The sequence below is a fragment of the Pseudopipra pipra genome, chromosome 3 (assembly GCF_036250125.1).
Source record: "Pseudopipra pipra isolate bDixPip1 chromosome 3, bDixPip1.hap1, whole genome shotgun sequence".
Classification (NCBI taxonomy): Eukaryota; Metazoa; Chordata; class Aves; order Passeriformes; family Pipridae; genus Pseudopipra; species Pseudopipra pipra.
Genome location: NC_087551.1, coordinates 44,395,915 through 44,419,560, shown reverse-complemented (window position 1 = coordinate 44,419,560; position 23,646 = coordinate 44,395,915). Strand labels below are relative to the sequence as shown.

General features: G+C 36.9%; 1 protein-coding gene across 23 annotated transcripts in view; it reads left to right on the top strand.

The window, feature by feature from the left end:
• The window catches only part of AFDN (afadin, adherens junction formation factor), a 122,204-nt gene that overhangs the window by 72,245 nt on the left and 26,313 nt on the right, over positions 1–23,646 (top strand). For all 23 annotated transcript variants that reach the window (XR_010429142.1, XM_064648937.1, XM_064648919.1 and 20 more), the window contains 5 exons: positions 1,005–1,270; positions 1,783–1,926; positions 2,725–2,923; positions 5,870–5,973; positions 7,463–7,549. Coding sequence is in view for 22 of the 23 variants with exons in the window: in XM_064648937.1 (XP_064505007.1) it covers positions 1,005–1,270; positions 1,783–1,926; positions 2,725–2,923; positions 5,870–5,973; positions 7,463–7,549 (800 nt within the window). In the remaining variant the exon portion in view is untranslated. The remainder of the gene's footprint in view (positions 1–1,004; positions 1,271–1,782; positions 1,927–2,724; positions 2,924–5,869; positions 5,974–7,462; positions 7,550–23,646) is intronic.

Sequence of the window (23,646 nt, the reverse complement as noted above, 5' to 3'; positions counted from 1 at the left end):
CTGAGTAATCTGTTCTGATGTTTGACTGCCCTCATGGTGAAAATACTTTTCCTGTATCTTACTGGAATTTCCCATGTTGCAGTTTTTGTGTTGGTTTTTCTATTGCACTGTGCTATCACTGTGCACCTTTTGGGAGGCATCTTGTTCTGAATCCTCCCATTAGGTAGAGGAGGACATCAATAAGCTGTGCCCTTAGCCTTCTCATTCGCAAGGATGAAGCAAATCCAGTTCTCTTTCCCTTGTATGCTCTTTTCTCCAGGCTGCCAATCATCTTAGCGTGTCTCTGCTGAATTTGGTCCCGTAAATCTGTATCCTCCTTGTGCTGGGGAGTCTAAAACTGGATGTAGTCTCACAAATGCTGAATTCATAGGAAGAATTTCTTCCCTCTCTTCCTTCTGCTAGCTGCCCTGCTGCTAACTTAACAGCTTAGTATGCAACTGGCTACCTTTCAAGCAAAGACACACTAGGATCTCTATATAATTTTCACCAGGGCTGCTTTCTGTCCTGTGCTGTTGCATAGACTTACTCCTTCCCAGATGCAGGACTTAGCAGTTGCCTTTGAGCTTCTTGAAGTCTCTGTCAACCCGTTTTCCAGCCTACTGAGGACCTTCTGAAAAGTACTGCTACCCTTCAGCATTTCAGTATTTCCCCTCATCTTGGCATTATCTGTGAATTTGCTGAAAATGTACTCCGTCCAATCTCTCAGGTCATTAATAGTCATTAAACAGGAGCAGTCTCAGCCTCAATCCTTGAGAGAAGCCACTAATAGCTGATTGCCAACTGGACTTTGTATCCACAAATCCACCAAGTCCAGTGGTCCAACCAGTTCTCTCCATATGTTACCATCAGGTTATCCAGTCCTTACCTCAGCAGTTTCATTGTAGAGATGTTATGGGAGGGTCTGATTCACCAGACTGACTGAACTGTCTCTGTATTATATTTTTATTGCCTAAACCAGATGTACACTGGAGTATGTGAATGTGATTTGCTTTTTATCTCTGTAGATGATGTGCTGCATACATTGACTGGAGCTATGTCCCTGTTGCGACGATGTAGAGTGAATGCTGCTCTGACTATACAGCTCTTCTCCCAGCTGTTTCACTTTATCAACATGTGGCTTTTTAACAGATTAGTTACAGCCCCAGATTCAGGGTTATGTTCACATTACTGGGGAGCTATTGTTCGTCAACAGTTGGGCCACATTGAAGCCTGGGCAGAAAAACAAGGTTTAGAATTGGCTGCTGATTGTCACCTGAGCAGAATAGTGCAGGTGAGTGTGTGTATTTGTGATTAACACTTCTCACATGCTTGTATATTCAAAGAGAATATTCAAAGAGAATGCATATTCTGTGTTCCTAGAGAATAGCATGTGGACAAGTGTAGTTTGTGTAAATCAATCCTGGAACGCTGAGGTAGCACGAAAAGACACAAAATGTGTTTTCAACATGATTAACATTTAAGTTGCAAGTGAAATTAATAATTAGTGAACAGGCTATTCCATTTCTGTTTATAAAAATGAGCTATAACTATGCTGAACAGAGACAAAAACAGCTGAAAAACTGATATGCCTCATCTATCATAGTTTTACTATACTATTAATTCATCTTATAGATACATTATGTATATTCAGTGGTTGTTTGGGGTTATTTGTGTTGTTTCTGTTACAAATCTGCTTCTTGCTTTGTCTTTTCCTCTCTCTTGTCTGAAGAACACTCAGAAATAACCCTTAAGGTTCATTATGGTTTGAATTTGTCATCTGTGACTTTTTCCCCCCCTCTCCAGGCAACCACATTGCTTACCATGGACAAGTATTCACATGCAGATGTTCCACATATTAACAGTACTTGCTTTAAGCTGAATTCTCTGCAGCTACAAGCTTTGTTGCAGAATTATCACTGTGCTCCAGATGAACCACTCATCCCAACAGTAAGTCTCTTCTATCCCTCACTGTGCAGTTTTAACATAAATGAGAAGAAAAACAGTGGCTGTAAATAGCTGCTTTATCTTTGTGTACTTCACTGATTCGAGTAGGATATTAAAAAGAATCTCTCTTACATGGAGTTAGAAAGTAAGGTACTGCTCCACGTTGCACATGCTCAGGGAGATGTCACTGCACCTTATACTGTTGGTGGATGAAATACAGAAAGGCGGTAGAAGAGAGAACAGAGCACCCCTAAAAGCTGGTTGTGTGTAACCAGAAGGAACAAATATTGGTAATTTGTAGAAATCAAAGAAAAGCAGTAGGAACACTAAGCTTTTTCACATGAGGAATGTAAAAATCCATGAATCCTGAATCCCTTCATGCAGGTAGTAGACAGATTGTCCTTTGGACAGATTGATACCTGGAACTTATATGTAGATGTATGTATAATGTTGATTTTGGAACTGGTTTATATCTTGATATTTAACATAACTGGCAATTCTAAGTTTTATCCATGGGAAAAGTCAAAAGAGAATGTGTTCCTGGCAGAATTGTAGAAAACACTCTTAAGGTAGACTCTGATAGCTTCTGTTACATTTGCTAACACAATTATCTATGGGATTTCATAAAATAAAACAATGCAGTGTACTGACTGTACGTAGTGGAACCAATGAAGTTTTATATCTGATAATTTATTTTCCAAATTTCTTTGATTGCAGTTTTTATATCTTCTTAGACTTAAGTTTTTTTCCTTAATGAAATTATTCCTTTTCAGTAACAATGTCTTTCTGCCTTCTGTCCAGGAATTGATAGAGAATGTAGTAACTGTTGCAGAGAATACGGCTGATGAACTTGCTCGCAGCGATGGCCGAGAAGTCCAGCTGGAAGAGGATCCTGACTTACAGCTACCTTTTCTTTTACCAGAAGATGGCTATTCCTGTGACGTTGTCAGAAATGTTCCAAGTGGTTTACAAGAATTTTTAGATCCACTCTGTCAAAGAGGTTAGTGCTTCGGTTGTTTTACAGTTATCCTTTTTGGTGTAATGCACACAGAATGCAAAATACATTTTAGATAAATGTGAACCACTTTTTCCTTATGTATGTTTCAGTCTTCTTATACTATGTTCTTCAAGTGTTTACTTTCGCAACCCATTAAAACTATTAAGGCTTTTTTAATCCTTACCTTTTCTCCCTGCCCCTTTCATTCATTTTCAAGGTTCTAAGTAAGCAGTGCTGAGTTACTAGTGCATACTGAAACTTTGTTTTGCCTTTGCTCCAGAACCTTTTTTTTATTTTTAAAGCCAATGTGAATTAAATAGTTGCCACTTTTTTTTTTTTGCTCATCAACTCCTTTCTTATAACATTAAAAAAACCACATGAGCTAAAAATAGTTCTTTCAGTGTCAATCAGTGTAAGAATGTATGATTTGGGCATCTGTAGTCAAACTAAATTTCAGATGACAAGTAGATGGCTCTTGTGATTGGATGAAAGTGACTTAAACTTGAGAAAGTAAAGCAGGGGGTCTGTCAGAGCATTTACATTAAATTAACAAGTTATAATCTTTATCTGGTGCTACTCAATTTGATTAGAATTTCTTTTATTATAATTAGAATTTCTTAATTTTCTGTTTAAAAGCAGTTGTTTAAAAAAATGGTACAGGAATGTCATGGTAAATAAGAGGCTGTAGCAAAGGAGACTACCGACAAAGCAGACTTGCCCTATACTACAGTAAAGTTTTGCAGTGGTTGGTTCCAACTTAATTTATAGAAAAACTATATTCTTGCATTTAGAAAGAAAAGTAGGAAACTGACTGTTTTGAAAGTACAGTGTGTTACAGAGGATGTAGAGTGGAGACTAAAGGAGACTGGTGGAATAAATTCTTTAATTAGTAAGTATAATTCAGTTGCCATAAAAATGGCCGTATATTTATTGTAAGTAAGGCCTTTTTAATGCATACATTCAAAATTTTACATTTTAGGCCTCCCTTAAATTATACTGAGGGACTTTTTGCAGTAAGTGAGTGTAAACTCAATTGCTGGAAAATGGTCTTTGTGAGGAGGAGAATATCATATATGTGGAAAATATCACATATTTGGATGGAGTGATTCATAATTTGCCTGTGATGTAGATTCTTGTTGTTCCTGATTTAGGAAACAATGTTGGATACCTCTGAACTGCTGTTGCTTCTTTTTCAAAATTCTAGGAATTGCTCAAATAACAAAGTAAATCAAACTAAATGCCTCTTTTAATTGAATAGTTACATTTAAAAAGGTTATGAGTCCAGGCAAAGCTTCACCTCTGCCAAATTTATGCTGAGATGGGTTAGTCCCTCTGCAAAGCAGAAGATTTCTGTGGCACTGTCTTAATCAGAGTTCTGGTGGTTTGTATTTTAGAAGATGATTTGATGTTTCATGTCTCTTTTGAAACTGGTTGGTAAAAACAGTATCTTGCAGCCCCAGAGTTTTCTGGGAGCTTGTTGTGTTTTTAAATACATATGTTTCTCAGAAACAGCAGCTGTAGATTTTGTAGATAGCATGAAATCGCAGTGAAGCCCATAATGGCACCTGAGATGTAAGATTCAACACATTCGCGAATATAAAAAGATAAATACTACTATTTTGTTTCATAGAATCATAGAATCAGCTGGGTTGGAAGGGACCTTCGAGATCATCAAGTTCAACCCTTGATCCACTACCGCTGCGGTTACTAGACCATGGCACTAAGTGCCACATCCAGTCCCATCTTAAAAACCTCCAGGGATGGAGAATCCACTACTTCCCTGGGCAGCCCATTCCAATGTCTGACCACCCTCTCTGTAAAGAATTTCTTTCTAATATCTAACCTAAACCTCCCCTGGCACAACAAGACCATGCCCTCTTGTCTTGCTGATAGTTGCCTGGGAAAAGAGACCAACCCCCACCTGGCTACAACCTCCTCTCAGGGAGTTGTAGAGAGTGATGAGGTCTCCCCTGAGCCTCCTCTTCTCCAGGCTGAGCAGTCCCAGCTCCCTCAGCCTCTCCTCATAGGACTTGTGCTTGAGTCCCTTCACCAGCCTTGTTGCTCTTCTCTGGACCTGCTCCAGCACCTCAATATCCTTCCTGAACTGAGGGGCCCAGAACTGGACACAGTACTCCAGGTGTGACCTCACCAGCGCTGAGTCCAGGGGAAGAATCACTTCCCTGGACCTGTTGGCCACACTGTTCCTGATGCAGGCCAGGATGCCATTGGCCTTCTTGGCCACCTGGGCACACTGCTGGCTCATGTTGAGCTTCCTGTCAATCCAAACTCTCAGGTCCCTTTCTGCCTGGCTGCTCTCCAGCCACTCAGTGCCCAGCCTGTAGTGCTGCATAGGGTTGTTGTGGCCAAAGTGCAGGACCCGGCACTTGGCCTTGTTGAACCTCATCCCGTTGGAATCAGCCCAACTCTCCAGCTTGTCCAGGTCCCTCTGCAGAGCCCTCCTGCCTTCCAGCTGATCAACACTCCCTCCTAACTTAGTATCATCTGCAAATTTGCTGATGATGGACTCAATCCCCTCATCTAAATCATCAGTAAAGATATTAAACAGAACTGGGCCCAAGACTGATCCCTGGGGGACACCACCAGTGACCGGCCACCAACTGGATGCAGCACCATTCACCACCACTCTCTGGGCCCGGCCCTCCAGCCAGTTCCTAACCCAGCACAGAGTGCCCCTGTCCAAGCCGTGGGCTGCCAGCTTTTCCAGGAGTGTGCTGTGGGAGATGGTGTCAAAGGCTTTGCTGAAGTCCAGATAATCCACATCCACAGCCTTCTCCTCATCCACCAGGCGGGTCATCTGATCATAAAAGGAGATCTGGTTGGTCAGGCAGGACCTGCCCTTCCTAAACCCGTGCTGGTTGGGTCTGATATGGTTTCTGTTAATCTGTTGAGAAAATACCGTGACTATATTGATGTTACTTTTTCTTTCAGGTTTTTGTAGACTAACACCTCATCCACGGTCACCAGGCACATGGACAATATACTTTGAAGGTGCAGACTATGAAAGTCACCTGTCACATGAGAATGCTGAGCTCGTAAGTATTGATTCAGTGAATAATTGCCAAAACTGCTATCTTGGCAAGCCATTGAGTTTTATGTGATCAGTTTTAGTCCTTGTTAGGAAGAACAGGCTGCTTTGTTAAACATGTAGTTCATCAATGATTTGGTGAATTTAAGGAACTATTTGCAGATTTTTTTAAGTCACTGTTTTTCTAGGCTGTGGCATGGTATAATTTTCACATAAGCAAACTCTATCATGTCCCACTGCTCTGAGAGTAACCAGTGAAGAAATTTCTGTTAAACACAGGCAAAAATATATATATATCTGTAAATAATTGTAAATACTGTAAATATATTATAAAGTGAATGGAGCTGCAGGTTGCTTTTATTTATAAACTGTCAGCTACCAAATAAATATTTAGTATTAAGTTCTAATCTGATACTTTCTCCTGAAAGTATCAGGAGAAAGGAAGTAGGAAAAAATACTTTAGTTTTCCCTTTCATTATACTTATTAAAGAAGGGTTTCACTTCAGTGCAAGGTAGCTTTTTTTCTTTTCTGCTATAGTTTTTTTTTGTTTGTTTGTTTGTTCTGTGAGGTTTTCCTCTGTCTGTTTGAATATCAAATTTACAGAACAACTTGGTTTTGGAAAGATGGTGGCTTTGTGTGAAATAATTTTTAGAGCAACTAAACAGAAAAGGCCTTCATAGTTATAATTAGTATTCCCATCTTAAAAACTACTTGCTTTTCTAGTACTTGAGCTTAATAAAAAGTGTTAATATTTTTTAAAAATAATTTCCTTGGCTTTTATTTTTACTTTGTCATGGGTCTTATGGAACTTTCAGTTAGCTTGTATTCCTGTCAAACCCTAGATGCTCTAATTTATATACTTCAGCTATGAAGACTGTGATGACAACTTTGAGTTGAGGAACTAGCACTGTTAAAAGACACGACCCCCAAAAAAATTACTGAACTTGTTTAGGCACTCGAGCTGTATTCGAGAGTTTTCAGAAGTGAAATTTTTTGTAACTTTATTTCAAGGCTTTAACTCTGCCTTTTAAATTATTTGGTCTCTCGTTATGTTTGGAGGATTATCTTCCAGATGCAGGACTAAAAATTGAGCTCCATGTAGATCACCCTCGCCTTTGTATAGGGGCCTTCAGAGTCCAAACTTCAGTTTTCTTTAAAAGTTACTACAATTTTATAGATCTGTTACATTTCAAATTGTAACTCATTAATAATCTCTTTACTGAATTAGAGGAAGAGGAACAATGGGTAAACTTCAAAGTTTCAGCAGTGTTTACAACACAGGTGCAGTACTTAATAATATGAATCCATAGTAATCAAATGTTAGATATTCTACCTTTAAAATGGAGTACCAGATGTATTATTTAGGATGCAAGATCTGCTGCTCTAGCAATTTAAGAGTTTTTTGTAACAAACTATTTTGCGCAATAACTTTCCTAGCCTGGCAGTAAATATGAACTTCTGAATTTTTTCTTCTTTCCCCTTTCCTGTTTGATAGGCTCAGCCTTTGAGGAAAGAACCCGAAATTATCACTGTAACACTAAAAAAACAGAACGGAATGGGACTGAGCATTGTTGCTGCCAAGGTACGGAAGTCAGTTTGTTTAAGTCTTATTGAAAAAACCTTCTATTTTTATCAACCTACTGTGGAAAATGTTAATGAAAAAATCTATTTCCCTTTAGTTTATTGTGCACATGGTGTTGACCATGTTTTTATTCTGACTGGGGAATGTTTCTGTAAAATACACAGATGTGGACAATATAAAAGAAAACATAATATGGATTTAGTTATTATGACATTTAACTTCAAATCTCTACTACAAGTTTATTAATTTTTTTAGAGACAAAAATTGGCATTGTAATTAAATGGAATTAATAAACAGGCTTATTTAGAACTTCTGCTGAAAGAAAAGCAGTAAATACAAAGAATAGAATGTGTGGGGTTTTTTTTAATTGATGAATAAATAAAATAATTCAGTTGTATACATTAAGGTTTATATACTTTCTGATGTGAACACACCTTTTCTTTTGCACAGTGTACAGGTGCAAGTATGGTTTCAGTTTTCCTTCTTTATATTAGAGAGCTACAGCTGTAACAGCTGGGTGGAGGAGGGTGTACCTCTTGCCCTGACTTGCCAAAATTGTGGGTGTGTGCTGTTCTTAGTTGCACTAGATAGTAATGTATAGAATGCACATACAGCTCCAGCCACCAGATGGAAGACTTCACTAGTTGGTTGGTTTTGCTTTATTAACTGGATCAAATAGTAGACACAAGCTTTTGAGTTTAAAACTTGTTATAAATTACACAACAGCGATACCCAAAAGTCTGTGTTGTAATTATGTGGTGTACAACAGATAGAACAAGTCTTTTCTAATATCTGTTCACTGTGTAATACATGAAGCTTCAGGATACTGTGGTCCTCCTTGGCACTTTAGTGCATGAGCTGAAAACATAATTGTTTTACTGCTTTTAAGTTATCTCACGTAGCTAATTGCTTCTAAACAGCACTGTTTTTTTTTTTCCCTACAACTTCGCTCATTTCATAGTCTGTTCTTGAAATGGTAATCTTGCATGATATCAGCTTTAAAGAGTTATTTCTGACATCTGTAAGGGAATACCTAGTGTCAAATGTATGGTGCTAACAATCAGCAGTTATTCAGTAAACAATTCAGTAAAAAAATTAACTCAATATTCTGCTCTTATTTGGTGGAGTGACTTAATAATTTGAGAAACAAATACTAGATGTTGACACCAAATTAAATACGTATCAGACTTCTGACTGCCATCAGCATTTCTGTTGAATGTTTCAAAATGAGCAGTGGAAACTACTTTTTTCTTCACATTAAAATTGAAATCTGATTTCTCATCTAGAGTGAAGCGGGATATTGCAGGGGGAAAAGTCCTTTTTCACTGAAGCTGGCTGGCCTCTAGATGTCATTTTAGCAACTGACATTTAACTTCCATTAGCAGCATTAGCAGTGCTACTGGTCAGTGTGTAAGCTTGATTTGAAGGTTTTTTACAATTATTTAACAAATTTCATGATTTCTTTATCATGGTCAGTCATGGAAGCAACAGTTTTCATCTCTGCACAGTTGCAGCAACACTGGTTTAGGCAGTGATTGCATTTCATCTTACTACTGTGTGCCTGTCATAATATTGGAATTATGATTTAAAAACAGTTATGTTTTAAACCTTGGTCTGAAATAAGCAAGAAGCAGGTTGGTTTAGTTTCCGTGTATGTAGAATACAAACTTTTGCTTAATTTGAATTCATCAGAATGTTCATTGGATAAAAATGATCGTATGCATTGTGTTGAAACAAGTTGCTATAGTAGTTAAATAGGATTATTTTCAAGAGGTTCAAAGTTGCATATTGTAAGTAATTATTAGTATGTTTTTCCTGTAATAGGCTTCATAAAACAAAAAAAGAGTAAGGAAGAACACACAGGCATTCATTTTCTCAGTTTGGTCAGAGCAGAACAGCTTAGAGAACTGAGTGAGCATGACTGAGAAGCTAGCAATAATGGGTGGACTTTTTCTTTCTATTCCTATCTTGTTGACTTTGACTGGTATTTTTTTCTACGTGTCTGAAGTCATGAATCTTTTACCTGCATAAAAATTAAAAATTTCATTTTTAACTTTGGCTTAGGAAAATGGATGAAGAACTCCAGTAGACAATTTGTTAAAATTTTCTAAACATTAACTAAATAGAATATCTGAAATGAGAGGGAGAGGCAATTGTGAGGATAGATTTAGATTTTTTCTAACTTTTTAATAGTAAAGGTTGACTATCAAGTGCTCATATAATTGATGAAATGAAAGTTCATACTTAGTTTCAGAAATACATAATTGCTGCTGCCCTTCACAGGAACCCAGTTTGATTGCTGACCCAATTACGTTTATTGAACTATTGGTTTCTAGAGTGCTTCGAAGGTGCTGTAGTAATAGAAAATTTGGTGCCTGGTCAACAGGTGGCCCTGTACCAACCAGTGAAGGACAACCCTGAATCTGTTTAGCTTTTGTTAGGAAAGCAGTTGTTTTTATCCTGTGATGTGAGAAAACAGTTGCTTTCAGTAACATGCTGTGAGAATACATTTGCATGTCAGTGCTGACCTGCCTTTCTTGTTATGTCTTGTGGGCTCCTCATACTTGTCACTGGCTTTGGATGAAGTTTATAGTTTGGTGAATATTCTAGAGATGGATGAAATGGGCAGATTCTCGAGATTATAAAGAAAAATAATTCCAATGGACTGGTTTTCTTCCTTCTACCATTGCAGAAAAATGTACACTTTCCTAGTAACCTGTGCTCATCTCTGAGGAAACATCTAACAAATTCATCATCTAATTTTTTGAGTTTTTATTATTTTTTATTTATTTTATTTGCAGGATTTTGTAGATGAAAGTTTCTAATGGGGAAATCAGATACAATACCTTATATATGCCTTTACACCAAATGTTCTTAATCATCAAATGATTGCCACATCTTCTCTGCTGCAGTTGAAAAAAAGAGAATTGAAGTTGAAGCTAAGGTTATACAAGCAGAGAAGGGGTGCAACTGCATTGAAATGCTGTGCACCTGCTTGTTCTTATGATGGAAATATCACCATGGGATACGTGAATGTGTACGTGAATGTAAAAACAAAAGATAAAGAGAAGAGTCAAGGAGTAGATGACAGTGTTAGGTCCCTGGGGAACCCTGTATTGGATCCTCTTCCCACCTAGTGATAGGTAAAATGTTGAAGTGCGTTACTTCTCTGTCACAGCTACTCATATTTTATGTAATTAGAAGTTTTAAAGGCCTGCCAGGACTGCCAGAGAGAGCAGAACTACAGTGCATCACCTAGTTCACCTCACTTTGCTGTAAGGGTGTTTTCTGAGGCAGGGCAGCCCCTTTGAGCAAATATGTAGGAAGTGTGTACACTATATGCAAATATAGCAGAGAAAACAAGTTTAGTTGTGAAACAACTGTTAGCTGACAGAGCAGTGTAAACAGTGTTGTATTGGTTTGCATTTTGTTTCAGTTTTTTGTAAATTGGGAGAATGCCCAACAACATTTCTTAAACTGAATGCTTTAAACCAATTTTTATTTTTATTTAAAATTAAACTGTATAGCTTCATATGTGATCCAGAAAGGTAACTTGTTGTTCTACCCTTTTGTAGGTATTGCATGTTTTCTTACAGTAATACTCCTGTAGCTTTATTAGCAATAGCTTTTGTAATAGGTATATGGAAATGTAGTTGGTAGGAGTGGTCGGGCATTGGGAACAGGGAACAGTATTGCTTTTTGAGGTTGTGTGCAGACTTTGGTTGCTCTAACCCTGAAAGATGTTTTGATGTTAAAAGCTGCCAGACTCCCAACCACATTGTGGTTTAGTTTTTATGAAATCCAGATGATTTGGAAGCAGTGTGTGCATAGAGTTTACTTTAAAAATATATCACTTTTTTGGGGACTTTCACATGTGACTTAGCCATCTGTGGGCCAGCACATTACTTCCTGTTTAATTTGGAGTTTTTTTGTCTTTAGTACAAAAGGGCTCCCTTTTTGTTTTTTCTAGCAGTTTTCAGAGTTTAATAAAGCCTCTAAAGTAGATGGGAGTCAGAACAGCATAACTGATTACGTAAGAGTCTGAATATTGTATTGGTTATAGCTGGTGTTGATAAACGCTACACTGTGTCATAGCATCCAGCTCCGAGTTATCTTGATGAGTATCTTGGAAAATCCAGCAGACTAGAGCGGTGGTTGCTGTTGAGGGCTGGAAGAGAAGTGGAGAATTGTTTTTTTTCTTTCAAGGATCTGTAGTCCCGGAGATCAAAATGTGGTTTTCTGTTGTTGGAAGAACAGAATCCATGGTAAGTCTGTTCAGGTTTCTGTTGGGACTGTTTTTCTCTGAAGTTTTACTATCCCTGTACTTTTTCCTTCTCTCTTGCTTGTTTAAACCTGCCAGTAGCTATTTGTTCATGTAGCAACTATGTAATACAGCATGCAGTTAAATATAGTCAGATGTTAGTAGCTAACTTTCTAAAATCTAGAAAGAAAAAACTAATTTTTTAGCTTGTTCTTCATATGCACTTCTCAAATTTCTGGAAGTGACTATTAATATTTAAAGTTTCAGGTGTGGTAACTACTGTTTTACTGTGCCAGAGCATGAGTAGCATGACCTGTGATCTGTTTACTTGTAATATAGTTGGCTTTAATCCAGGTTCCTCTAAAAGTCTGTTTTCCCCTTAGAAAATCTTAGTAGAATAATTAAAATTGACATCCCAAACAGTATAACAGTTTTAATACCCTAGACCCTTCTGAACAGCAAATAGGTTGCAGCTAGGGTGTCTTATTCGACACATTCACAGAGGTGAGGCATTTAAATTCTGTTTAGGTTATTACTGCACAAAAGAAAGGATTCTCATGTTCTACAAGAACAATAGAGCAGGTTTTGTTGATTAATCTTTGCATGCTGGTTATATTCATTAATATGGTATGATTTAGTTCTTTAAAGTATGGCACACTTCTGCTTCTTGCTCAATGGTCTTCTAGTAGTATAACAGAAAAAGTTAAAAATATATACAAACACCTTAAAATACATATGCATAAGCCCCTACTGGCACATAAATCAGAGTGTATTTTTAACAGGTGGTCAGATTAAGTAATTTCATAGCACTTACTAAAATAGGATGAGATGTCATAAGGTGTTTCTTTTTTAATAGAAGCATTTCAAACACTGAGTGTGACAGTTCAGCAGTAAATATTCTGGGGAACGGACTTAGTGTTCTAAAAGCAAATGTGTGGCATCTTAACGATAAATAACTTGTATTTGGCAATGTTGTTTGTTCTTAAGGGTTAGTTAAATCATTCTAAGTTGCATTAATTTCTAAACCGTTGCTTGTCATTTTATATTTAGTTGTCAATTTAAGGTGTTAAATTTAACGAGGGTTTGAGACTACCAGGAATATAAATTTTGATGTAAAATTTTTCTGAAAGTTTTTTCCACAAATATTTTGTAGGTGATCCATGTAGAAGGAGTGGGTTTAAACATTCATTGAATTTTTTTCCCCAAAATTGAAAATTATGCTTATAGGTAATACTGGTAACAACATACAAATTTGGTTCTCTCTAATCTGTGTTTGCAAATATAGACAGTCAATACGTATTTTTTTTAACTGTTTGGTAGCTCTTTAAATCTTCTGAGTTTAAAGATTTCATATACCTCAGTATCTGAAATCTTCTTGTGTCCGTGCTTTCTGAGTATTAAAAGAAATCTTTTGACCTTTCCTCCCAGCTTGAATTAATTGAAATGTTTCAATGATAAGTTATTTTGTGGGGGGGTTGGATTTTTGTTTTAATGCTCAATACTAATTCACCTCAGCAGTCTGAACTACTGATGTTGCTTTAACAGGCTTCTTAGGAAGACCTTAGTGAAAATACAGTATATAATTGTCATTTCCAGGACAGATTTTTCAGTCTCACAGAAATAAAATAGTATGTAAATTACCAGTTTAGTCTTCATCATGAGCAAATAAGTAGCTCTGTGTTAGCAATTTGCTGTTTTTTGTTGTTTCATAAGTTCCAGCAGGGTTTTTGCTTAAATTTTGGTGTCCTGTAGATGTTGTATAAAATTTGTTAATGCTTTTACCTGATGTGTAAAACCTGAAGCTTACACCATCACAGCATGATTTTTCTTCTCAGTAGCTGTGAGAACTCAGCTCTGCTCAAATAGAGTGGTTTTTCTTATTTATTTGCTTGTATTTAGATTGATACTGTAAGAGGGTGATCCAGACATTTGTATTTAAGGCTTTCCGGAACAAAGTGAGTTTTAAAATTCATGTGGCATTTCCTCATGGCACTAATACTCTGTATGCAGGCCCTTGCTAGCAAGCCTGAAAAAGTTACGCTGCACATATGCTTTAGCTAGAACTCCTCTACTAGACTTAATCAGTCCTGGCATTCTAATAACTTTCAAGATTCCCTTTAGATACATGTTAATTCAGCATTTTAATTTTAATTTTTTTACTTCTGTTAATGAAGAAGACTTTCAGAAGTTAACAAATTCTGTGTGGACTTTTCCCTATATGAGTAATACTTTCAGTTGGACTAGAAATTTAAGTGGTTAATAGTATGTGATAGTGTATGTACTGATCCTGGATTAAGCAGTTATCCATCTGAAACTGCAGAGCAGCATTATGTGGAAGTTTTTGCTATAGGGTTTTTTGGATTATAATTTATCCTTAGCTATAGAGCCAAGTGCCATTTCTTCAAAGAAGTGCAGAGATACAGAGTGGGTTTTTTCCATAATAAATTGCTCAGTATGTCTTGCCTGTAAAGCCCGATGCACAGACATAATTAAGCTGAGATATTAAAACAGAGTTGCCTTACCAGGGAAAAGCATCACAGAACCTGCAGTACAACTTGTAGATTTGTACATAACTCTGAATAGCCTGTAGTGTGTCACTGCTCATGGAGTATTTATAGCAAACATGCATTAAAAAGTTAACCCTTGTTTGGGAAATAGAGCTCAAGCAGTGCATTTTCCTTGAGCTCAATGAAAGATTTTTCCTTTGAGCCTTCAGGCCAATTGCTTTAGCTAGTTCATGTAACTGCTTTGGTTTTCATCAAAGATTTATCTTTTAGAAGTACTCAGTTTCCAGAGTGTGAGAGAAATCACATTGTTATAAATGTGTATACTTATGTTTAGTGCAGAAGACACTACAACTATTTGTGTCAGTGTACCTACTTTCCATACTGAATACTGTTAAAATTCCCAAACAACTACATATGCACAAGAGCACAGTAGTGCATATTTTATTAATGCCATTTCAGGGGGTCCATTACAGAATATCCTGGCTTCTCCTGTGAGAAGCACACTTGGGGAAGATAGAGAGTATATTCACCTGCTTGCTTTGTGTGCAGGTCAATCTTGATTGCAGACATTCTTTTATAAAAAAGTAATGTAATCTTTATTCCATTAAAGAGAACAACAAAACTCTTCAGTCCTTTCGCTTTACACCTTTTCAGGCTACTTGTAAATAGAGCTTCTGGATACACCAGACTGCTGCCAATCTAGCTTTTTTAAATCTTAGTAAGACACTTATTTTTCATCTGTTTTCCCACCCAGTGCAACTTAAAGCTGCAGTGGAATTGGTCATAGCAGTCAAATGCTTGATGTTTCTTTACCTGTTGCATAATGATGATTGTCACCAAAGTTGGCATTTCCACTGCTTGTTTTATTTAATTGCAAATGTTTTGCCCAGTTGTGACTGTACTTTGTCTAGTGCCAGAGATGTTTGTTTTTTTTTTTTTGTCCCCAGTGTGGAGGAGTATTTGAGAGGGGAAAGCAGAAGTTTATGCATGTAGAGAATGGGTCAGTTTTAAATTCTTTTTAAGTCAGGGTACAGCATGATGCAGAGCAGCTGTAGCCACAACTAACAGACCAGTTTTACATATAGTAGGTTGGTTCACCTCATTTATATTTGAAAAGTATTTTGTCTAACAATGACAGATTTCCAAAGTGTCGGCATTGGTCTTGAGGCGGCACAGGCCTTTGCTTTCTCTGACAAAAGTGGGTTTTCTTCTGATCCTCAAGTCCAGGAAAGTTTGCCTTCACTGGAGGCGGGACCAGTAGCTACAAAGTTGGCCTTTCTCCTGCCTGTGGGCTGACACCAAGTAGTTCAAGGAGTCTTAGACTATGTTTGGTACCTAAAGGAGAGAAATATGTACTCATCCAGATGCAATCTACAAAATGCATGCAGCTTTATGGAATGTGAGTGTTTGGGTGGTCAGAAACCTTTGCTGTTGCCTCCTAGAGAGTGAATTTGTAAACTGGCTGCATAGTTTAGTAAACTGGTATTTTTGAAATGCTTACAAGCTTGGGTTATTTAATTGCTTCTAGACTAATTACTTGCCTGGGCAGTCAGAGTGAGACTTGATTCTGTTCCATAAACTTGCCTTTAAGGATGTTTATTAAAACTTAGAGATCTTCTATGTGAACTTAAGAGTCTGGAATCAGAGATTTAGCTGTGATAAAAATCAGTGAAATCTACTCTGGGCGTAGGCAGATAAAAGATTTCAGGCTGATGGCTGGTATCAGGCTTGATAAGCTACATTTCTGTCCTGTTTTCTTTAAAGACATTTTAGTTGCAGTTTATTCATCCTGCATTTAATAAAAACTGCATTTTATAAAATACTACAGAAGCTTAACAAAAAAGACTGACTTGGGGAAACAATGTCATCCTTAAAGCATTATGAAGCATACCAGATCCTGATATTTCAGCAAGGTATATTTGTGTATGTACACACACATCAGTGATATCTACACTATTAAAATCAAATCTTATTTAATGTTTGCATAATTATGGAAAATCCAATAAAATCTTGAAAATTGTTTATTTTTAAAAATCTTCTGTGATTTTTGTGAACCTCTGGAGTGGTTTGACCTGTAGGCTTTGTAGCTGAAGCCACTTGGAATATTACTTTGAAAAGGCTGATGACTGTATGACACTTTTTTGTGAATTCAAAGTGCAGTTGAAAAGTAAAATACTGTCACTTTGGGACTATTTTTCATATTAATATACATGTGAAGCATGAAACCATTTACACACATATGTATTTAGGACAGAAATGTTCAAATCAGTGTTGAAAGATCATTAGGAAGACTTTCTGGCATTTTATGGAATAAAAGTAGACTTTTAATACAACATTTTTAAGAAACTTGTTGTGGAAGGGTATTTTTTTCTTTAACCAAACATGATTCTGCCAGTCTTTATTCGAAACTGTTCATCACTCCAGTTTTATTGGAGTGATAAACAAAGTATATGAAGCTAAAAGGGTGTGAGCAAATGAGGGTTTAGAACAAGTAATGACAAGACCTTCCTGTTAATTGTTTGCAGCAGTACCAGTTTGGTTAGGTGCTGTACCTGCAGATATGCTTTGCAGATTCAAAGTTTTTCCTTAATTACTTAATATAATTTTACTGTCATTCCTAACAACTGGAAAAGTGTTCTTATAATAGTTTCTGTAGTTTTAGTTTTCACTATAGGTATTGAAATAACTAGGTCATCCTACAGATCTACTAAAACTGCAAGAATCTTGCTAACCTCACAGAAAGTACAGCTAGTCTGGGATCCAGCAGTTAGGTGGGGCATGATGTTTGGGGATGGGAGTAGTTTATCTGTTAAGAGATTAGCACCTGGTCAACAGTTGGACCTTCATTCCCACTCCTATTTTAGACTGGGATACTGGTGGGGCTGTGTGGCTCAGCACCTCCAATGCATCATGCTGCTGGTGGCAGGTCACTGTGTGGCACGTCCCGGCATGGGTGGCTCACCCAGGAATGAAGCTGTGTGTTGACTCTCACTAGAAGGAGCTGCCTGTTGTTTTCACTGTGCTGTTACAGCTGCTTCTGCTGGTGAACACAAATGGGAAGGAGGACCTGGCAGGATTTCTTCTTCCATTGGGACTGACTCACTAGCTCGTGGATAGCTGGGATGCTGCCATTATGAACTCTGTATCTGATGTTCCTGTTACTCAAACTACAACTTTGTACACACTTGCACTAGTTCTGATTTTATGGCTGCTGTAGTGTATGTGAGCCAAAGTTTCCTGAGTTTGTAACTGATAAGGAAGTTTTATAAAACTCATCTTGTGACAACATAGCAACACTAGCAATAAAATCTGTTCTCCTTAAATACTTTAATTAAATCTGTCATGTTTATTAATTCATTACTAGGTTAGTTTTGTACATCCTCAGTTTTACATCCTTCTGTTGTAGGAGTAGTTGTTTCTTTTTTCAGATCACGGTAGCTTATCTCAGTCTTTTCCTCACTGGTCTGAATACTCTGTAGAAGTAGTTGCAATTCTTTTTTAAATGCTGCCTTTTCTATTTCTAGAGTTTTTGTAGTGATTTTTTTTAAGCAAATGCAGTATTTTGGGCACAATCCTGTTAAAACAAGGAGCTTGCAAAATAATATGAATTGTGCAAACAAGTATGGACTACTGTAAATTGGTGTGTTGCTTGATAGATGGTCCAGATTATAAGTGGATGTGATGGAAAAAGACTTGTTTCTTGTTAGGCTGTCTCAAAAACCAAGGTTAGATTACATTATCCAAATTTAGTCTTTTGGCTTAACATGACAGAATTTTTGTAGTCAATCAGAAAATTGTACCAGCCTTAAAAGGGGCAAATAGCCATTTGGACAACAGGTATGAAATCTTTGCGCACCATTGTCTCAGCTGAGCGTATTTTTGTATTTTTTTTCTTTTGATGCTTTAAATGTGTGATTGACTTGGCTCTGTTGTATCAATTTTGTTTTCCTTCCATCCTTCCAGCAATTTTCTAGATTTTTTTTCTCTGAGGTTGCAGTCTGTGACTTGAAGAATGAAAATCCTGTAAACAAACCTAATATTGTGGGGAGGTTATTTTCTTCACCTTCCAGATTCTCTTTTAATTAGCCACTGTAGTGTTTGTTTCCTCCTCTGCCCTCTGTCAGTGCCATGAGTCTTAAAGATATTGTATCAGCGTTCTAGAGGCAGAGCAGAGGTGCCAAAATTTGCTCTTTAACTTCTGTGGATTGCCATTATTTTATGAGTTTGCAGAGTTCTTCCGATCTTTCAGGTCCTACAGGAAAGTCATTGAGTCAATTAATTTGTTAATTCAGTAAATTCTTTACTAAATTCCCTTATAAGAAGTGATATGTTGTGGTATGCTAGCTCAGGTTTCCTAGTTGTCCTACTGCTTAGTTAGAAGACATTTATAAATGAAAGTTTATGGAGTCTTTGTTACTTCTTAATTTTCCAAATGTGAATACTTAACAAATACTTTTAATGAACTAGTAGAGAAGAATATGTATGTATCTGTTTATAAAAGAATATTATGTCAGTATATACCAATGTTATATATGTTAAAAAAAAGAGTTATCTCTCAGGTGAGATTTTAATGTTGGCTTTAATTGTCGGATTTTAATGGGGTTTGTTGTTGGCTCCAGCCTGTCTGAATTCATTAATCTTCAAGATAAATAGTTGTGGTTTTTTGAAAGAACTAAAAGCTCTTGCTGAAGTTCCAGCTGGTTAACTGTTCTCTGCTCTTCAGTCTTTGGTTGTGTTTTCAGGTGAGGTTCTGTTTACATTTTAAGTGTATTGGGGTTTTGCTTTTTAAGGCTGATTCCTCTTCCCCCCCCCCCTCGCATTAAGCATGATAGAGGAATGGTAAAATATCCTGTTAAACCGATCAAATGATAGCTACTGGTAATTTTTCTCTCTTCCATATGTAAGCTTCTTTCTTGTTCATGATATCCTGTCACTCTATGGCTTGGGAATATAGTCTGCAATTTTAGTTTCTTCTTCTAACAGGTCAGGAGTTTTTGCTTTGAAAAGAATTGATTTAGGAAGTTTTGAAGTATTTTGTAAAGTACTTAATTTAGATACCAGAAGGGGCACATCACCTTTTTTTTTTCTGATCAGTTGATAATGTTTTGGAGTTTAATTACAATACAATTTTACAGTATTTGGGAGTTGATTTTCAATATTTATTGCATGCGTAGACTTCAGATGCAGATGCTTTAGTGTCAGTTCATGTGTAGGGTCTACTCAGTTATTTCAGAAGGTCTCTTATCAATTCAGCTACAAACCACCAGAAAAATGTTACAATTAAGTTCTCCTGATGTGCATTAGTCAGATTGGAATGTTAACTGGACATCACTGAACAATGCTCACACTGAACTAGGGCCTAATTAATACCACTTCGACAATTTGAAGTTTTCATTTAATTTGAAATGAAGACTTAGATTTGCATGGACTCTGCAACCCATGACGAGTGAATAGTACTGATGTGAAATTCAACAATCATCATCATCCAAATGTCTAAACAACTCTCTCTGTGTTTTATTTCATTGCTTGTCTTTATAACCTTAGGTTGTAATTTTAGATTCCATCTTCTAAGATTTTTCTAAACATGTGTTTGTTCCGTGATAAGAACTGTTTCAAACCAGACTGTCTCGTCAAAAATAAAGCTAGTCCTCTTTTCTGAAAGCTTACCTATCTTCAATCCCACTTTAAATATTGTCAAACCATGTATGTGGCCCACACAGGTGCAATAAAGCCAGATCTAAGGGAAGTAAAACTTAGGTGAGTTTTAATTGCTGGATTTATTGATAATTTCATTCCTCAGTTTTTCGCTTATCCTCTTGACTTGTAGCTCCTTTTATTCTAGCTCTCAGTGGGGGGAGACTCATTGTTTATTTACTTTTTACAAGGTAGTTTGGTCACTTAAACATTTTCCCATACATTCTTTTCTTCATTTAGATTTAGGATAAAGACCTGAGTTGCCATTCTAAGCAGACTTCTATAAGCACAACTGTCCTGTGTTTGTCTTTCCCCCTAAATAGGATTAGAAGATGTATTAAAATTCCATCTAAATGTGAAAGTTGCTTATTGTCATAGAATTCCTTCAGCAACCTGCAAGTCACAGCAAATTTAGGATTAATTATTCTCACAGTCTGACTAAAATACATGACAAATTTGCAAGTGGAATATGTTAACATCTTTCCGCTTGTGCTGTTTTAAAGCATTTAATTACTTCTTAAGATAAGTGTGATAAAAACCCCTTTATACAGGTCATGCAGATGTGAGCCATTCTGGGTACTGGATCTAATTGTTTTCCTCAGTTTTCTTCGTGCGTTGGCTATGTATATCTTAAAGATGAATAAGCCTGAGTATGGAGAACATTATTTTCAAGAATCTTTCCGTGTTTTTACTCAGAGGCCTAATAAGGCTTTCTGGAAAAAAGAGGGGGGACCTTTTTATCCCACTTTGCAATTACATAAGTAAAAGTGCATTGTGTTTTTTAGCAGGACGCACTTGCTTCAGTTCTACTGATGTCATTCATCTCCATCCCTTGCTAAATAAAGTTAGGATTTTTTCACATTTAGAAGGGGAATGAGTAGGACGTGACCAAGCTGGAAAGTATCGTTTTGGCGTGTTTGACACGCAAGCTGTCAAAATCTTAAAGACGTTTGTCCACTGTGTCATTTGCTTCTCTGTGTGGGAATCTGCATGTATGTGGCTGGTTGGTTGGTTTGCAATTGTTCTGGGGCTTAGCTTCCACTAGAATACTGTTATTTCGCAGACACTACCCAGAGCTGCTTGAAAAGTCAATGGGTGACCTCTAGTAGGATTTAGGAATTTCAAACGGTTTAAATTGTTGGGTTAAAAAATCACATTATTCACCAAATAGTGGAGTCAAACCTTCTTAATGATCCTGGCCCCTCCTAGCAACCCATTTCCTGTCAGGTTATGAACAGTCGTGATGTGCTGTAAACAAGTCAAGGAAGCTGATTTAGTTGAAAACAAAGATTGTATTGGCAGGCGGGAACTGGAGCTGGGGATCAACTTAGCCTCTAGCCAGGTCTGTCACGGGACCTGCCACAACACAGTAGTGCCTGCGCAGCTCCAAGTGTGAGACAGCATGTGAGCAGACAGGTGGGTTTCTTCCTGGCATTCTGTATGAGTGCACTGCTACTGTAATTGCAATTCATTTAACATAACATTATTTTAAAAATACTGAAATGTGTAAACAGTGATCCACTGGTAGCCTCCAAACTGGTTCTCTGAGCTTTATACAGTTTTATCTGGGTTGGTTTTTTGTACTGATTCTTTAACTGTATTGTAAAAGCACAGAATGGAGATGTTTCTCATTTTGAAGCTTAGATCTGATGTATATGAGATATCAGAATTTTTAAGTACCATTTTCTCTTCTTCAGTCCACAATTCGCTATTTGTCGAATTCTGTTCAGCTAATACCGTCCTTATAGAACTTTTTTTCAGTAAGGTTTGTTTTAGCTATGATAGCATTTAGATATTATTTAGAGCTGAACAAAGGAGGTCTTCAGAATAGAGTGTTATACTCAGGCAGTTAATTCAGTTCAGGAATATTGTCACCCAGGTGAACTGAAGTAGCTATAGTAGGTCTGTGGTTTTTTTCCAGTTACACGTCTATAAAAGTTTCCTTAAATTATTACTTAAGGGGAAGGATTTCCCAAATTTTTCCTCAAAAGGGTATATTGTTTCACTTTCTGCAAAGATTGTGGGAAAAAGTTGCATCAAATTGTGAAAGAAAACAGATAGATTGGTAAAAAAGTTTACTACTGTGAATGAAGCTTTTTTTTTTAATCTAGAATATACTACATTATTTTTTGAAAAATACCTGTAAAGGTTTTGGAGATTTTATATTTGTTTATGTATATTTGATAAAATATGCTGTAGATTTCACTATGTTAATCTTGGGGGGAGAGAATAAACCATCATTTTAAGCTTACTAGAGTCTTGCTTTTCACAGTTATCTAACTTCAGTTATGTTCTTCTGTTTGGACTAGCAGCTTTATGGATGCATGTGCTTTTGGTATTCAGAAGAAAATACAGTGAAGTGCAAAGAACGTTTATCATATTATTGTTACTGATATAGACATGTCATTTCTCTGTTTTGTTTGTGGGGGAATAGTTTTAATTATGTTGACCTTCACATTCCTTTGATAGAAAAGCAGGTTAATAAGTAGTTTATAAAAAAACCTGTTTTATTTTAACATCAGTAAATGAGAACAGAAAAATTCATATGGCATGTATGAGAATTTTATTCACTTTGGAGTTTAGTATGTGTGACATATCAACAACCTTTTTGTGTCCCTAATAATTATATATTTCCTTCTAATGCAGTCTCCTGGAAGGTGGAACCAAAGCAAAATTGGGTCTGTTTCAACAGAAATTAAGAATGTGGATTCAAATGACTATAAAGGTTAGGGTAAAAGTTGAAGGAAGATGATGAGTTAATTTTAAGGATACTCGTGAGAAGTCTTCCCAAGCATGTGAAAGCACATGCATGTTGGTAGAAACATATCAAGTGACATGTGAATTAGACAGAGAAAAAATTCATTGGTCCTAATAATATGTAAGTAGATGTGGTAGCTGATTAAGATTTTTTTTAATGTAATCTGAACAAAAATGTTTTTTTTAAATAATTTTTATGCATTCAAAATTTATTAGTTTTGTATTTGTGAGATGATTTGGAGCTAACACATCTGCTCATAACTTCCCTTAAAAGAACAGGAAAAGATTGACAAACTGTATAGACTTCATGAAAATATGGAAAAAAAAGGAAGGAGAAATAAAATGTCAATTCGAAATCATAATGAAGAATTACTGTCAGGCTTAGAGTATAGGAGCAGTTAGAGCAAAAGTCTGAGTGATATGGTATCTTCCAGCTGTGGGATATTTAGACAAAGAACATAACAAAACAAGTGTAAGATGTACTTCTCCTGTGAGGAAAGGCTGAGAGAATTGGGATTGTTCACCCAGAAGAGAGAGTCCCGAGCTGACCTAATTGTGGCCTTCCAGAACGTAAAGGGGGCCTGCCAGAGGGCTGCAGAGGGACTCTGCAGAAGGACATGTAGTGACAGGACAACGGGGAGTGGGTTTAAACTGAAAGTAAATTTAGATTAGTTATTAGGAAGAAATTCTTTTGAGGGTGATGAGGAACTGGAACTGGTTACTCAGATAAGTGGTAGATGCCCCATCCCTGGAAGTTTCAAGGCCAGGTTGGATGGGGTTTGAGCAACCTGGTCTAGTAGAAGGTATCCCTGCCCATGGCAGGGGGATTGGAGCTAGATGATCTTTAAGGTCCCTTCCAACCCAAGCCATTCTATGAT